Genomic DNA, 14579 nt, shown 5'->3' on the forward strand with positions numbered 1-14579 from the left:
GTAATGCTTTTTGATAATTCCGACTTCACCGCTTGCAGCTCAGTCTTGATGCTCGACAGGTTTTCATTTAAAGCAGCCTGAAGCTCCGATTTAAAAACAGCCGCCATCTCAACGCGGAGTGATGCGAGCAGCTCGGCCTTAAAGTCGTGTGAAGGAGCGGCCCCGGCGGCCTCGGCCAGGCTGGACGGGGGGTCACCACGAGGCGGGGATGCTGCGTGCGGAGAGGGCCGCGGGGGTGGTGCGGATGGTTTGAGTTTTGGAGGCATTTTGGTCGGCAAAAATACGGGGCCAAAGTAGAATAATGAAGGTCGGGAAAAATAAACCGAAGGAAGATGAAAAAGCTGTACCAAAAATAGATATTTTTAAAGGTTGTTGCAGGAGCTCAAAAAAACACGTCCTAGTCCATTAGTCGCTACACCGGAAGTAATCATATGGGCTACGTTTCTGTTAAAATATTCACATCCCATATACTGTACAATGTAATCTTTTCTCGCAGTTATTCACATTTATTATCATGAACATGCATAAGCTGCACATGTAATGTGCGTCTATCAGCTGCTTGGCTCTCTCTCTCTCCTCACTCACGTTTCCCTTCAATGGAGGGAAATTTGAATTAGGGCTGATAGTTTTATTTACAATCAGAAAAAGCAAACTTAAACTGATTGACGCGTTCTCTAACTATATGGAGCGCGCAGCACCTGTAGGCTGAACTACACACACGTATACACTCACTACACACAACAAAGCGTTAGTGAAAATAGCAAAAAAAACACTTTCGGTGTTCGGTGGAATAAGTTGGGAAAAAAACGAACAATTAATAACGGTGTGTGATGACGCAATCAAATTAAATAGCGAACAGCGTGGAGTGAGCGGCGTGTGGTGTTAAATGCTGCAAACATGTCAGCATGTCAGATCATTACTTGGATGTGGGGAAAAGCAGAGGACACGAGAAATGATCCAGGCTGAGTTGGATTTGGGAAACCGCTTGGTGATGGAGACGGTGACGGGACGCACAGCGCAGGAGATCGGGGAGAGAGCAGAGAAAGAAAAGGGCCCTCTTCTCTTTTTTCTGATTAAATGCATCCGAAATAGACAAACAGGCGATCTATGAGTAACTTCAATGAGAACTAAAACACCGAGAGAATATGGATAAAAGGAGGTGCAGGATCCAATCAAATAGGTACCGGATCTTGTTCCGGCAGGATCCGGCACAAATTAAGCCCTGACAGGACTGATGCAAATTCTTCTGTCATAATTATCAATATTTCCTGTAACTCCATCCATTGTCTGTCCAAAATACACATGTCTGGCCTGAACAGCTGTGTGTGTTACCTGACATGGCGAGATAGTTGATGTCGTGCCCAGCTGCAGTGGCATAACACCCACTCTGGCCGTAGCCTGTCAGCCTAGCGTAGATCAGACGAGGATTATCCTTTAACAGCTCGTGTGGACCAAGACCGAGTTTCTCCATAACACCTGAGCAATCAAAAAAAGAGTCTATGATCAGAACCTGCTCATGCACTTTTGATCCCTCATTTATAGAACAGGTTCCCCTCTAGTCTGACCTTTTCGATAGGGTTCAAGCACCACGTCAGACTGAACACACAGCTTCCTGAGCAAGGCCACGCCCTCGGTCGTCTTCAGGTTGATGGCCACCGACAGCTTCCCTCGTCCTTGCACATCCATACTGGCAGCCTTGGTACGGTCCACACGGATCACCTTGGCTCCAAAGTCGGCCAGGATCATCCCGCAGAACGGTGCCGGGGCCAGACCCGCCAGCTCAATCACTCTTACCCCAGCCAGTGCCATGATTGAAGGACTGCTAGGTCAATTCAAAAAGACAGCTCTCAGTATAATTCAGGCCAACTCCACATTACCAAAGATATGATGTCAGAGTATAAGGAGCTTCACGTACAAATACTATAAGCCATACACAATTGTTATTTCTTTGTGTTTTCATAGTTAATTCTTGTATTTCTCACACCAGAGGTTTGCATCTATGTTTTGAGTGATCAAGTGAACTGCAGGATAGCTGCAGCTGCAGGACCAGACTGGAGTAGCTGGTCTGAAACAGAGCTTTATCGTAGATATGCTGCTACAGAGCTACGCTGCAGGGGGACACAACATGGTCCACTGAGCAGTACCCATCATATGAAGCCAAATCAAAGCCAAAAGTTTTGCTTATTTGAAAATAAAATTTGAACCTGAAAATTCAAGTTTTGATCATGAACTTTTTTACAGTTTCAATTTTTTTTTTCAGTTTCAGATTTTTTTTTCAGTTTCAGACTTTTGGCCCCGATCTGGCGTAGGGGGCGTGGCATCAACTGAGAGGGGCGTGGAATCATGAGTGACAGCATAACAGAGAAGGCGGGGGACGTTCCTCAGTCATGTTGCCTTCAAGAAACGTAGGTTGCAGAAGTTATAAGTAGAAGTTTGATTCAACAATACACCATATTCACGTGATTGGCAGTGGAAAAAACTGATATTAGTGACACATTTCTGTTTAAAAAGCTGTTTTAGACCATACTTGGCACCAATCGCAGTATAAAAGCAATTGCAGCAGGGGCCCGCGGCTTGTCCTGGCGGAGTGGACGCCATCGCAAACGATACTGCAATGCGTTCATGGTAGTATGTGGAAGTGGGAAATGTCAAACTTGTGTGGCTGTTGAACTGTACAGTCTGGCATAGTTTATTGCTTTTATACTGCGATCGGTGCCAAGTACGGTCTAAAACAGCTTTTTAAACAGAAATGTGTCACTAATATCAGTTTTTTTCCAAGAAAAAATAAAAAATGTAAACTGTAAAAAAGTTGAAACTAAAAAAAATAAGTTAATGATCAAAACTTGAATTTTCAGGTTCAAATTTTATTTTCAAATGAGCAAAACTTTTGGCCTTGATTTGGCTCCATACCATCAGCCTTCCTTTTCTTTCCTATCTTATTTATTAATTATAAGTATCTTATAGTCATCATTGTTCTGTGACGCTATATAAATAAAATTGAATTGGTTTAACAGTGTATACATTTTTTTATATATATATATATATATATATATATATATATAATAAACTTTATGTAAAAAAAAAACTAAAGATATGAAAATATAACCAATATCCTGTCCTTGTGTACTTCTCGTCGCTCACTGTCTAGCCCCGCCCCCTCCTTTCTTTCTTTATATGTACATGACAAGATGGGTTTTTAGACATGCTTATGACGTCTCCTTGTGTCCCTTAGTATTGTTGCCAACTTATTGACCTTTCCTATACATATTTTTAATGCATAACATCTACCTCTGTAGTTACCTCTGTCCTCTATTCTTTACCCCAGAGAATCTTGATCTTGTCTATAAGATTGTTTGTTTGCATTGCAGTGTTTTAGGTTGCTGGTGATGTTTGTGAGATCTGAGCTCATGCAGATTTATGTAACAAAATTATCTGTTTGAGGGCCTTATTATGTGCATTCAACATTAGTTTCAGCCTTTTCCTGAACAAAGAGTTGCTCTAGATGACATGATTAATTTCAAATATGTAATGTTGCACTTATAATGGGATACATAATTTCTCCTCATTCTTTATTTAATTTCTGAACTATGTTTTTTTTTATTATTATTATTTCACTTCGTAGCGATAGCATTGGTGGGAAGGAATAACATTTGATAATATTTTGACTTTGGGACGACACTTTAGAGGCAATCACTTTCTGACTTGACAGTAGGGCTGCACGATTCTGGACAAAATGAGAATCACGATTTTTTTGCTTAGAATTGAGATCACGATTCTCTCACGATTTTTTTCCAATATAAAATTTATTGCACTTATTACTTTAACTTTGCAACAGCTGAACAAAAATATAATAACAATAAACATCTCTTGTCTTCTTTACACGAACCTTTGAATAATTTAAACAATAATAACAATTGAACAATATTTGTTCCTCCCTGAGTTGAACACCCTTTCAGAAAGGGGACTTGTAACAGATCCTGTAGTTCTGAGGTAACAAATTATTCCTCTGGCTGCTTTTTGCTGTAACAGCTGACATTGAACATAAAAACAATAAACATCTCTCTTGTCTTTAAATAATTTTAACAATAACAATTTTAACAATATTTATGTGCAATATGTGTCAGGTGATGAGAAAGGTAGATGTTTCTCCAAATGTAATCCACAATCATTAACAAAATATAACAAACATGACAACATGATAGTTGACCATGACAGGACTACAACAACCTAGAACATAGGCCTAGTCCTTTTTTTATGCAGCCATCTTTGAAAAAAAAAAAAAAAAAAAAAAAAAAAAAAAATTTTTTTTTTTTTTTTTAAATCGTCGTCATTTGGAAATGAGATCGCGTTCAAGCATGAATCGAGATCGCGATTTTTTAACGATTAATCGTGCAGCCCTACTTGACAGTTACCTCAAATGAAAACAAGTTGGTCTTTTCTCATCTAATTTAATAGCATTTGACTTTATTGGTGTTCTGATGCCCCTTTTGAAACGTGGTGCTGACATTGAGGTAAATACAACTAACAGAAGCAACGAATATGCACATTTATTGATTATTAAAGTTTCATTTCATGTAAGCAGTATCTAAAATGCTTAACAATGATGTATTACTCAATTTCTCACTTAAAACTGGAAGCTCTGAAACGTCTCTTGTATGGTTTGTTGATTATGTCTGTTGTTTGTATGTTCTGTTCTATACTTTGTTAATACCACTCGGTCTGTGTCTTTTTTTATTTTTTATTTAAATTGTTTCTTATTTATTGTGAGGTTTTGTGGTTTTAAGTGATGGTTTTGGTATTTTGAGTTTGTATTTTGTTTTTGTGAGTGTTTGTATAAAATCTAGAAAATTTTGAAAATAACGTATACCAAAAAAAACAACTGGAAGCTCAAAAACATCTCTTGCATGGTTTGTTGGTTCTGTCTGTTGTTTGTATGTTCTGTTCTATACTTTGTTTATACCACTCAGTCTTTTTTTATTTCTCATTTTATTTTTTTCTCATTTATTGTGAGGTTTTGTCTCGGTCTTTTTTATTTTTTTTTTTCTTATTTATTGTGAGGTTTTTGTCTGTCTTTTTTTATTTATTTTTTTTCTTATTTATTGTGAGGTTTTGTCTCAGTCTTTTTTTGGTTTTAATTTTATTTTTTTTTATACTTTTTTTCTCATTTATTGTGAGGTTTTGTCTCGGTCTTTTTTATTTTTATTTTATTTTTTTTCTTATTTATTGTGAGGTTTTGTCTCAGTCTTTTTTTGGTTTTAAATTTATTTTTTTTATACTTTTTTTCTCATTTATTGTGAGATTTTGTCTCGGTCTTTTTTATTTATTTTTTTCTTATTTATTGTGAGGTTTTGTCTCAGTCTTTTTTTGGTTTTAATTTTTTTTTTTTATATACTTTTTTTCTCATTTATTGTGAGGTTTTGTCTCGGTCTTTTTTATTTATTTTTTTTTTTTTCTTATTTATTGTGAGGTTTTTGTCTCTGTCTTTTTTTATTTATTTATTGTTTATTATTTATTGTGAGGTTTTGTGGTCTAAAATCAGGTAAGTGATAGTTTTGGTATTTCGAGGTTGTGTTTTGTTTTGATTGTATTTGTGTGAGTGTATAAAATCTGGAATATTTTGAAAATAAGGTATACCAAAAAAAATCTGGAAGCTTGCTATAATATCAGCCCCTGAGGCGGACGTGTCTCTGAGTAACCCGACATGTGAATTACTGTAGCAAACCACTGACAGAGTGACCAGAGACAAGTACAGTTTTGCAGTAAGTGCAAAAACTTTTCAAACACGAGGTAACGCAGTTGTAGCCTACAGTTTAAGAGTCGAGGACCACAAAACAACAATAAACTTTTTCGTTTATGCATGCTGCTACCCTTACTTAAATTCGATTTATACGACAATGAAACATGCATGGTGTATGTTTACAGAATACAAACAAGAATCATGGAGAACAACGACGACCAAAGTCCAGACCTGTCCACCCGTTGTGCGTCTTTGCTGGGGGGGCAGGTGACACAAGAACACAAGGACACAGATGCGGGACAGGTTTAATTCACCTTGCACTCACTTGTGCAGCTGTCCCGACTACGAACCGCTACGAACCGTTCCAAAACCTACTTCCTGATAACCTCTCGCGTCTTCCCCGAGAATTCTGGGAAATGAAGTTCTTCAGTCATCAAGTGACCAAAGCTAAACTTGGCACAAAACAAATGACATTTCGGATTGATTCAGATATCTCTTTGTTCTAACAATCCTTCTTGGCAATAAATCTTACACTTTTGGAGAGCCTGTGTTATTACTTTTAAAATGGTGCCTCAGTTGAACAGCTGACACATTTATCAGAATCAGAATAAGAAAGGGTTTTTTTTGCCAAGTTTGTTAACACACACAAGGAATTTGTCGTGGTGATTGGTGCAGTACAGTAAAAATAAAAATAAAAATAAAAATATAAAAGCAAACAAATATATGGGGATAAACTAAGAGATAGAATAAAGTAAAATGTATAACAGAAATAAACAGAAATGTACAATATGAGGATTAAAAAGTGCCGGATATGAATCTTTACAAAAAGTGACGTAGGATGACAGATGACAGATAAAATGTATAAACAGAAATGAACAGTATAGACAGAAATGTACAATATGGGGTTTTTAAAGTGTCGGATGTGAGTCTGTACAAATGTTACAGGGTTGGAATATTTACGTTAATGTAACTATTCCAATATGGGTGGAGAAGCAGAGTTGAGTATATGTAAATTGCACTCATGAAAAACTTAGTTTATCCTGCGATTACCTCTTGTTTGCCGTCATTTACTGGATTGAATGATTAAGAAACAAGACATATTGGCATTTTAATTAGATTTTTAGATTAGACCTTTATATAAAAATGAAATTAAAAGTGCCATCAGTCAGTGCTGAAAAATAAATAGATTATACTATTTTTTATTAGTATATAAAACATTCACACACAACACAAAATAAAACAAATAATTGATTAAAACCACTAAATAATTACAAAATCGCCCACACATGCACACAATCCTGCGCGGAGGCAAACCGGCAAAACGGTTCACGGTCGCCCCCACGTCATCCATACATATACAGTCAGTCCGGAAAGTATTCAGAACGCTTCACTTTTCCCACATTCTTTTATGTTACAGCCCTATTGATAATAGGAATACATTCTTTTTTTTCCCAGAATTCTACACAAAATACCCCATAATGACAACATGAAAGAAGTTTTGTTATGATTTTTGTAAATGTATTAAAAATAAAAAACTATAAATATCACCTGTGCATAAGTATTCAGAACGTTTGCCATGAAGCTCAAAATTTTGCTCTGGTTCATTCTGTTTCCACTGATCTCTCTCAAGTTGTTTCTACAGCTTAATCGGAGTCCACCTGTGGTGAATTCAGTTGATTGGACTTGATTTGGAAAGACACACACCTGTCTATATAAGCTCTCACAGTTGGCAGTACATGTTGCAACACAAACGCAACATGAAGTCAAAAGAATTGTCTTCAGACCTCCGAAACAGGATTGTTTCGAGGCATAAATCTGGGGAAGGGTACAGAAAAATGTCTGCTGCTTTGAAGGTCCCAGTGAGCACTGTGGCCTGCATCATCCTTAAATGGAAGAAGTTTGGAACCACCAGGAATCTCCCTAGAGCTGGCCGCCCGCCTAAGCTGAGCAATCGGGGGAGAAGGGCCTTAGTCAGAGAGGTGACCAAGGACCCGACGGTCACTCTGTCAGAACTCCAGCGTTCCTCTGTGGAGAGAGGAGAAACTTCAAGAAGGACAACCATCTCTTCAGCAATCCACCAATCAGGCTTGTATGGTAGAGTGGCCAGGCGCAAACCCCTCCTTACTAAAAAGCACATGGCAGCCCGACTGGAGTTTGCCAAAAGGCACCTGGAGGACTCTCAGACCATGAGAAAAAAAAAAAAAGAATTTATTCCTATTATCAATAGGGCTGTAACATACAAGAATGTGGGAAAAGTGAAGCGTTCTGAATACTTTCTGGACTGACTGTATTTATGTTAATGTAGGCTACACCTCGTCGGGCACGTATAAGATATAAGATTTATTGCCAAAAAGTATTAGTACAACAAAGTAATAATCAACCAAACACACTTTTTGACATAGATAGATAGATAGATAGATAGACTGGTGAAGAGGTAATATTCCTATTGCAAAAATGAAAGCTGGGCTAATCGGTAACTTTGGAAAAATGTACATCCAGTTTTGAAGAATTCTTACAAATGAAATCGACATACACCAAAAAATACAATACACATTCAATTGACATTTTGTAGTTATTGTCATAGCTGTATCCAGCGTGATGATGAGGAAATGTTATAGCCCCTGAGATTGATATGCCTTGTCTGTGATTAGATAACATGCAGGTATTGATTGTGTGTTGAGTCCTGCACCATATGAAAGAGATTTGGACACAATCTGAGAGCATTCACCTGACCTTTGAAATTAAATTTGAAGCAGTCCTTTCAAGAGAAAATTACTTTCACCACGCCAGAACATGTACAAAGATAAAGCTGAAAAATAAATTAAAAGGAGGGCCGTGGAATGAGCCAATCAAAGCCGTGTGTGCTTGAATGTTAAGGTTGGGAAATGGAGTAAATATGAATACAATACCTGATAATAACCCTGTATAGGATTATGCAGGTATAGAAAATGGATGAATGCAATATTGATAACAGCACTCATTGATGCCGTGGAGATTTTGTGTGATGGACTAAATACTCACTGTCCAGTCTATTCCATAATTTCAGATGCACTGGGCCCTTTTTCACCTCCTATAAACCCCTAAAAATCTCTTATCTGACCAGCAAAATTAAATTCATACTGTACTTTTATGTCAAAGTCCAAGTAATGAAGTCCAGCTGGCACATCATTAATAAATCATAGATCTTGAAAATAGGAGCAGCAACGCTCTTGCCATCAGAGACTGTGGCTCCAGTTACTCAATGACGCCTTCTCTTTTTTAATTAATAGTTAGACCATGTACAATTCAGAGGAGGGAATATATTCTTCCTTATGCAATTAAAAAGTTGAATTTGAGTCCAACAAGTTGATAAAAAAGTTTTCTCAATCGGGTATTTTGGCAAATTAAAGGTGAATATTGATGTATGATCAATCTTATGAAACAGACTCCATCTTATTTTCAACTTGTGTCCACAAAACATGAGGCATAGTGTAAATGTAAATAAAATCTGAAAAACATGAGCATTAAATAATGAACCATCTCATAAAAAAGTTAAGTCATTTTGATGGCAGAAAACCATTTAAAACACACACACACACACACACACACACACAAATATATAAAAAATATAAAATTCACAAGAAAAACATGGTTTTGTAATAATGCTGTTTTGCATAGTGTTGCTCAAAGATGCAAGGCCACATGGAGAAACAGATGGGAAATCTGCCCATTTCATATCATCGGAGATGCAGACATTAGATCAGACACCTGCTTGTGCTTGTCTTCATTAGACCTGGGGACATGGCACCTAAATATTCTCCACAAATTCACATTTTAATTCCTCTGATCACAGGTCAGTTTTCGATCAGTTCTCCCTCAGTTCGTTGTAAATTAGCTTTGCCTCAGAGACATGGTGACATTTCTGGATTGTGTTCACATTTGGCTTCTTCTTTGCAAGATAAAGCTGCATTTGTTGTGGACACAGCAAACTGAGTTCTAAGACAACAATTTCTGAGCCCATGCCGGGATTTGCATCACTAAATTATGCCCGTCTTTAACGCTGTGCCACCCGGGAGTTTGAATTCATCTTTGACGTCCAATATTGATTTTTATCCTTCTTCCTGAAGATCAGCTATTTCTTCACATTGTATAAATTCTTTTGTTGATGTCAAGTATTGTAAATGCTGAGAAAGTCTTTGCAATTGTATAGGGAACATTAGTCTGAAATTATTTCACAACAAGGCAGCTTTTCAAAGGCTGCATTGAAAGATGTATAATTTAGCTTTATATCGAAAATCTAAAACACTGCAGGATCTTTTAGCATTACCTGTCATTTGTTGCCACCTCCACCAAGCTCAGATCCAAACCAGACCTCTGCACATTCAATTTTAATACTGAAACACTTGGAGTCGTTTTGGGTTATTCACCTCGTCATTCTTTTCACAAGTTGATTTTAATTGTTTGTTGCACCTTTTTGTCTCTCCTACAGAAACTGTAGAAATATTGTTTTGCACGTCATCAGATTTGTGTGTGTTTTTTAGCATCACAATAAAATGAAACAGTTGGAATGCAGATTTAATTATCCTTGTGGACAGCAACATTTCCATTTATGTGGTTTGTAATTATTTTTTAAATCAATTAAAAAGAGTTGGATGTAGGCTGTTCTAACGCGCAGTGAAAGCATATTAATAGGTTAGAAAGTTCAATTCAATTTTATTTATATACTGTAAGGTTACAACAGAAGTTGTCTCTAGACGCTTTAGCACAGTACAGAGTGAAATGGAAAATGAATAAATAAATGGCAGCAAAATTAGGTTTCAGGCCACTTGGTGATAAAGCGCAGATTATATTTGACATCAGAAAACATTCTGACGAAGGAGGGAATGGGCTAACTCATAACTGCTGACGATAACTAGAAGTCAGTCACCACAGTGCACACAGTAAATCATCATCTTGCACAGTGCAAAATAATGTCAAATATGGGCTTTCATTGAATGATTTACATTATTTATTTTCCATGAGATCAAATACTTTTATGCATAATTATTAGAATATTTTACACATTTTATTCCATGTTTAATGTTCTTTTCTGAGTTTCTTTCCAAAGTTTTACTCAAATTAAAGCTGCTAGATTTTACACTTTAAAATATGTAAAATGAAAAAAAGTAACATAAGAATATTGCAGAACAATAATCCTTTTTGACACAGTGTCAAAATATCCTGCTGCGGCTGGAGAATGCCCAGCAAATTTCCCAGAGCAAGCTGGAGTCGCTGCAAACACAGCACACCGTTTCACACATCAAGTAGCTAACTTAATTTTCTTTGCAAAAGTATTTTTTACGTATCCCTTGCTCTCTTTATTGCAGAGAACCCAATGGCTTCACGTGCCCATGTTTGTTGTCTTCTCTCAGCAAATCGTAGCACAGATAGCTTGCACCACTGTTTCTTCCCTTGGTACATTTTTAAAAAGCAACTTGCGTTTTGCACTTGGTTATGTTTTATTTTTTCAATGTGTCTGTAGCAAGCTCGTGCTACTGGGGTCGCCAGACAGGACAGAGGGCACTGGGTTTCGTGGAGAAATTGCTGATACCTATTGCACCCAGACACAGACGCGTACCAGCACACTCGGCAGCTCTTTGTCAACCCTCGAGCTCCTTTGCTGGTGTGCAGCCGCTCTTTAAATACCCAGGCAGGGAGGAGAGATTGATTGGGCACAGGTGTGCCCAATCAGCTGAACCAGGCCCGCGCCACCTGTGTGCTGCTCCCCCGCAGACCACGCCCAATGCTCCTCCCTGCCACAGTGTCTTCTTGATAAAAGGGAGATACTGTAACTCAGCAAATATCAGAAAGAAATATGATGCACACCTGGAAACATTTCTTTTCTGCTTAAGTAAGCTGTAAGCTTGTATTGTTCGTAACACGTGTTAAAGGGGACCTATTATGAATTATTCTTGTTTTAACATATATAAAGGGGTCTCCCCTCAGCCTGCAAATTCAGAGAAGATGAAATCCCATGAAAATCTGCAAGGTCTGTTCCCCCCCGCCCGACTGAATCCCCCAGTGTCATGTGGTTTCTATGGGCCGTTTAGATTTGTGCATTTTCTTTACGTCACCAAAATGCAAACCACGCCGTCGGTCTCCTCCGCTGCTGAAACCACGCCCACAACCAGCTCAGCCAGCCGGAGCGTCCGCCATTGTTTAGAAGCGGTGACTGTTTTCCACCGGTTTGAACAGCGAGGGAGAGTTAAAATGAGATTTTGCATCGACATTTACCCTCATAAAAGGATCAGTTCCAACAGCACGGACCCGGCAACTGCACACGAATCAGTGGTAAGTTCCGTTTTTTTTATGTCATTTATATTTGTCTATGAGTATGATCTTTGCATGGGCTAAGTATTTAGCTTAGCTCCGGTGCACCGGAGCTGCTCACGGACCGGACCGTCCTACGGCGTAGGGTACGCGTTGATTTAACGCAGAACCGTGGACACGCTTTGCTATGCAGCCGCTGCTCTTCTGCCCGGAGCGACGCTTTGTTCCCTCCCCTCCTACACGTCATTCAAGCAGCCAATCAGTGCAGAGCCTCATTATCATAGCCCCCACCGGCCTGAAAATGAAGCACAGAAAAAGGCTTTATTATCTGTAAAACTATAGACATGGCCCAGAGGCTGAATTTCTGATTTAGGTAGAAAAAACAAGCTTTAGATTGTTTTTAAGACATTCAAGGCCTGTTTAAAATATACATTAAATGCCATAATATGTCCCCTTTAAGACTGTCTTTACAGTAAAGTTATGATACTTAATGGAGTTAAAATTTGCACCTTATTGTATCTTATGCAAGATCTGCTGTCCTCATTTGATCTGGAGGGGTATCGCTAAAGTGTCTTTAACACAAAAGCTGATGTAGCAATGAATATCATATACCACTTTGTTTCTATTATTATGCTTGATGTTGAATTAACATGAAATATTGTTCCCTTGTTGCTTCAGCAGATCAGAAAGTATCCGCTTTATATGCTGCAGAGCAGTCAACGAGATTCTGTTTCTGCTAAAGAAATAAAAACTATTAGCTCTCAAAATCCTCCCGGCTAGTTATATATATATATATATATTTTTTTTTTCCCAAGAGTATCCCTGTGGTAATTACAAATAGATCAAGAAATGCAAATTTGCCAAAGTAAAGTATTACTCCGAGGAAAATAACACATTGGTATGCATTTTATTCCAATTTATTTGTATTCTATGAAGAAGAAAAAAAAAGTGTTTGCATACTTGAATCAGCTACAGAACTGGCAAGTCTCTGCTCATTAACACCTACAAATATTGATGTCTCTGATTTATCCTCTAGCGTGACGATGAGAATAGATTAGCTTCATACCAAGACAACTATTGTATTAAAAAAAACATGTTTTTTACATTTTCATTTCTGCATTTAATTTTCTCTTCACAAAAAATTTAAAAAAAAAAAAATCTGATATTACCCATTAATCACAAATAGGATAGTCTGCCATAACAATTACGAAACTGTAAAAAGAGAAGCACAAAGCCAAAGCCCATGAGGCAAGGTTTCATCTAGTTATTCAACACGATACACTGAGTTAGAATTTAATTAATTAATATGAGCACAGGATGGGAAAAACCAAAACAGATATTAATTTTCTAAGATGTAGGCATACACACTAGATAATGCTCAAAACCAAATCAGTTTTAAAAACAGGCACATACACAAACAAGTGTGGCCAGCCTCAAGTGACAGAAACCACCAACAATGGCAACATGAGTAACTACTGACAAAAGTTCAGCATTTGTAAAATCTATGTTGGTCCACAACAATAAATGCTTCCATGTCACAATAAAAGCCTTTAAAAATATATATATTTTTTAAATGAGTATTTGTGGTGTGTAGAGCGAGGGGAGACCCAGGAGCAGAAGAGGTTCGAATCAAGATTGATTTCAAATAATAATAACTAACAATAACTAAACAGGAAATTCATGAGAGATCCATTTAGCGGAGTGGGAGCAGGTGAGTCCAATCACTCCTCGACGCAGCTGGGAAAGTAGCCTCCAGGAATGAGATACTAGTCGCCACACAACCACCACAGTGTGCTTTGTGCTTTATGAGACATCATTATGACTTTAATTCATTGCTGCTACATGTTTCTGTACATGATAATGGACCTTCCAGCCAATGGCAACAATATCCACCTCCTGGCAACATAAAACTAATTTCAAACTGTATAAAGGGCATTATGTATCAAATGAAATCTCTTCAAAAAAAGACTGAAAGAACTAGCGCTTGAATTACTTTTTCTCTAACTTAGTTTTTAGCTGTCAAAATCCAATTACATATATTCTTGCCAGTACGAACAAAGCTTTAAGAAAAAATATGAGTTTGGATAATGTTGTTTCACCTGTTCAATAAAAGAAAGGAAATTGAGTTTATGAATTAATTTCAGATAACTCCAAAGGGCACCTTCAAAAAAGAACAAAAATAAAACCTGACGTATGACGTGTTGAAACACATTCATAGATATATTAAACGTCCATCAATTCTAAGGTACAACTGCAGGTATAGAACAAAATTAGGGCGTGTCTGCTGATGTTAACCAGTATTACCTGGGCTTTCATGAACTTTCCAGATTTATGCAGCCGCTAACACATAACCACATAAAGCTAAACCTAATGTAGGAGGAGATTTATTTTGGTTAAGAAGGTTATTTTGGTAATTTATGGTTCATTATTTTATAAATATATTCTTTATATTCTGATGTAAATCAGGGACTATAATTACACTAGTAAGTTTATCTGTAGTGCTTAGTATGTTTTAGATTGGGCGGAGTGATACGCCACAGTACGGCACTAGATG

The 14579-nt window shown here is 37.5% G+C and overlaps 1 protein-coding gene across 2 annotated transcripts in view; it reads right to left on the reverse strand.

Moving 5' to 3' along the window:
* amacr (alpha-methylacyl-CoA racemase) overlaps positions 1 to 6078 on the reverse strand; it is a 47299-nt gene extending 41221 nt beyond the window's left edge. Inside the window, exons 1-3 of one of the 2 annotated variants that reach the window (XM_061733676.1) lie at positions 6052 to 6078; positions 1566 to 1819; positions 1333 to 1476 (exon numbers count right to left, since the gene is read on the reverse strand). In XM_061733676.1, coding sequence (XP_061589660.1) covers positions 1333 to 1476; positions 1566 to 1809 — 388 coding nt within the window. In that variant the 5' untranslated portion in view covers positions 1810 to 1819; positions 6052 to 6078. Of the gene's footprint in view, positions 1 to 1332; positions 1477 to 1565; positions 1823 to 6051 lie in introns of both variants that reach the window. The other variant, XM_061733677.1, reaches the window with a different exon arrangement.
* Positions 6079 to 14579: the final 8501 nt, after the last annotated feature.

This window comes from Cololabis saira, chromosome 11, assembly GCF_033807715.1.
Source record: "Cololabis saira isolate AMF1-May2022 chromosome 11, fColSai1.1, whole genome shotgun sequence".
Lineage (NCBI taxonomy): Eukaryota > Metazoa > Chordata > Actinopteri > Beloniformes > Belonidae > Cololabis > Cololabis saira.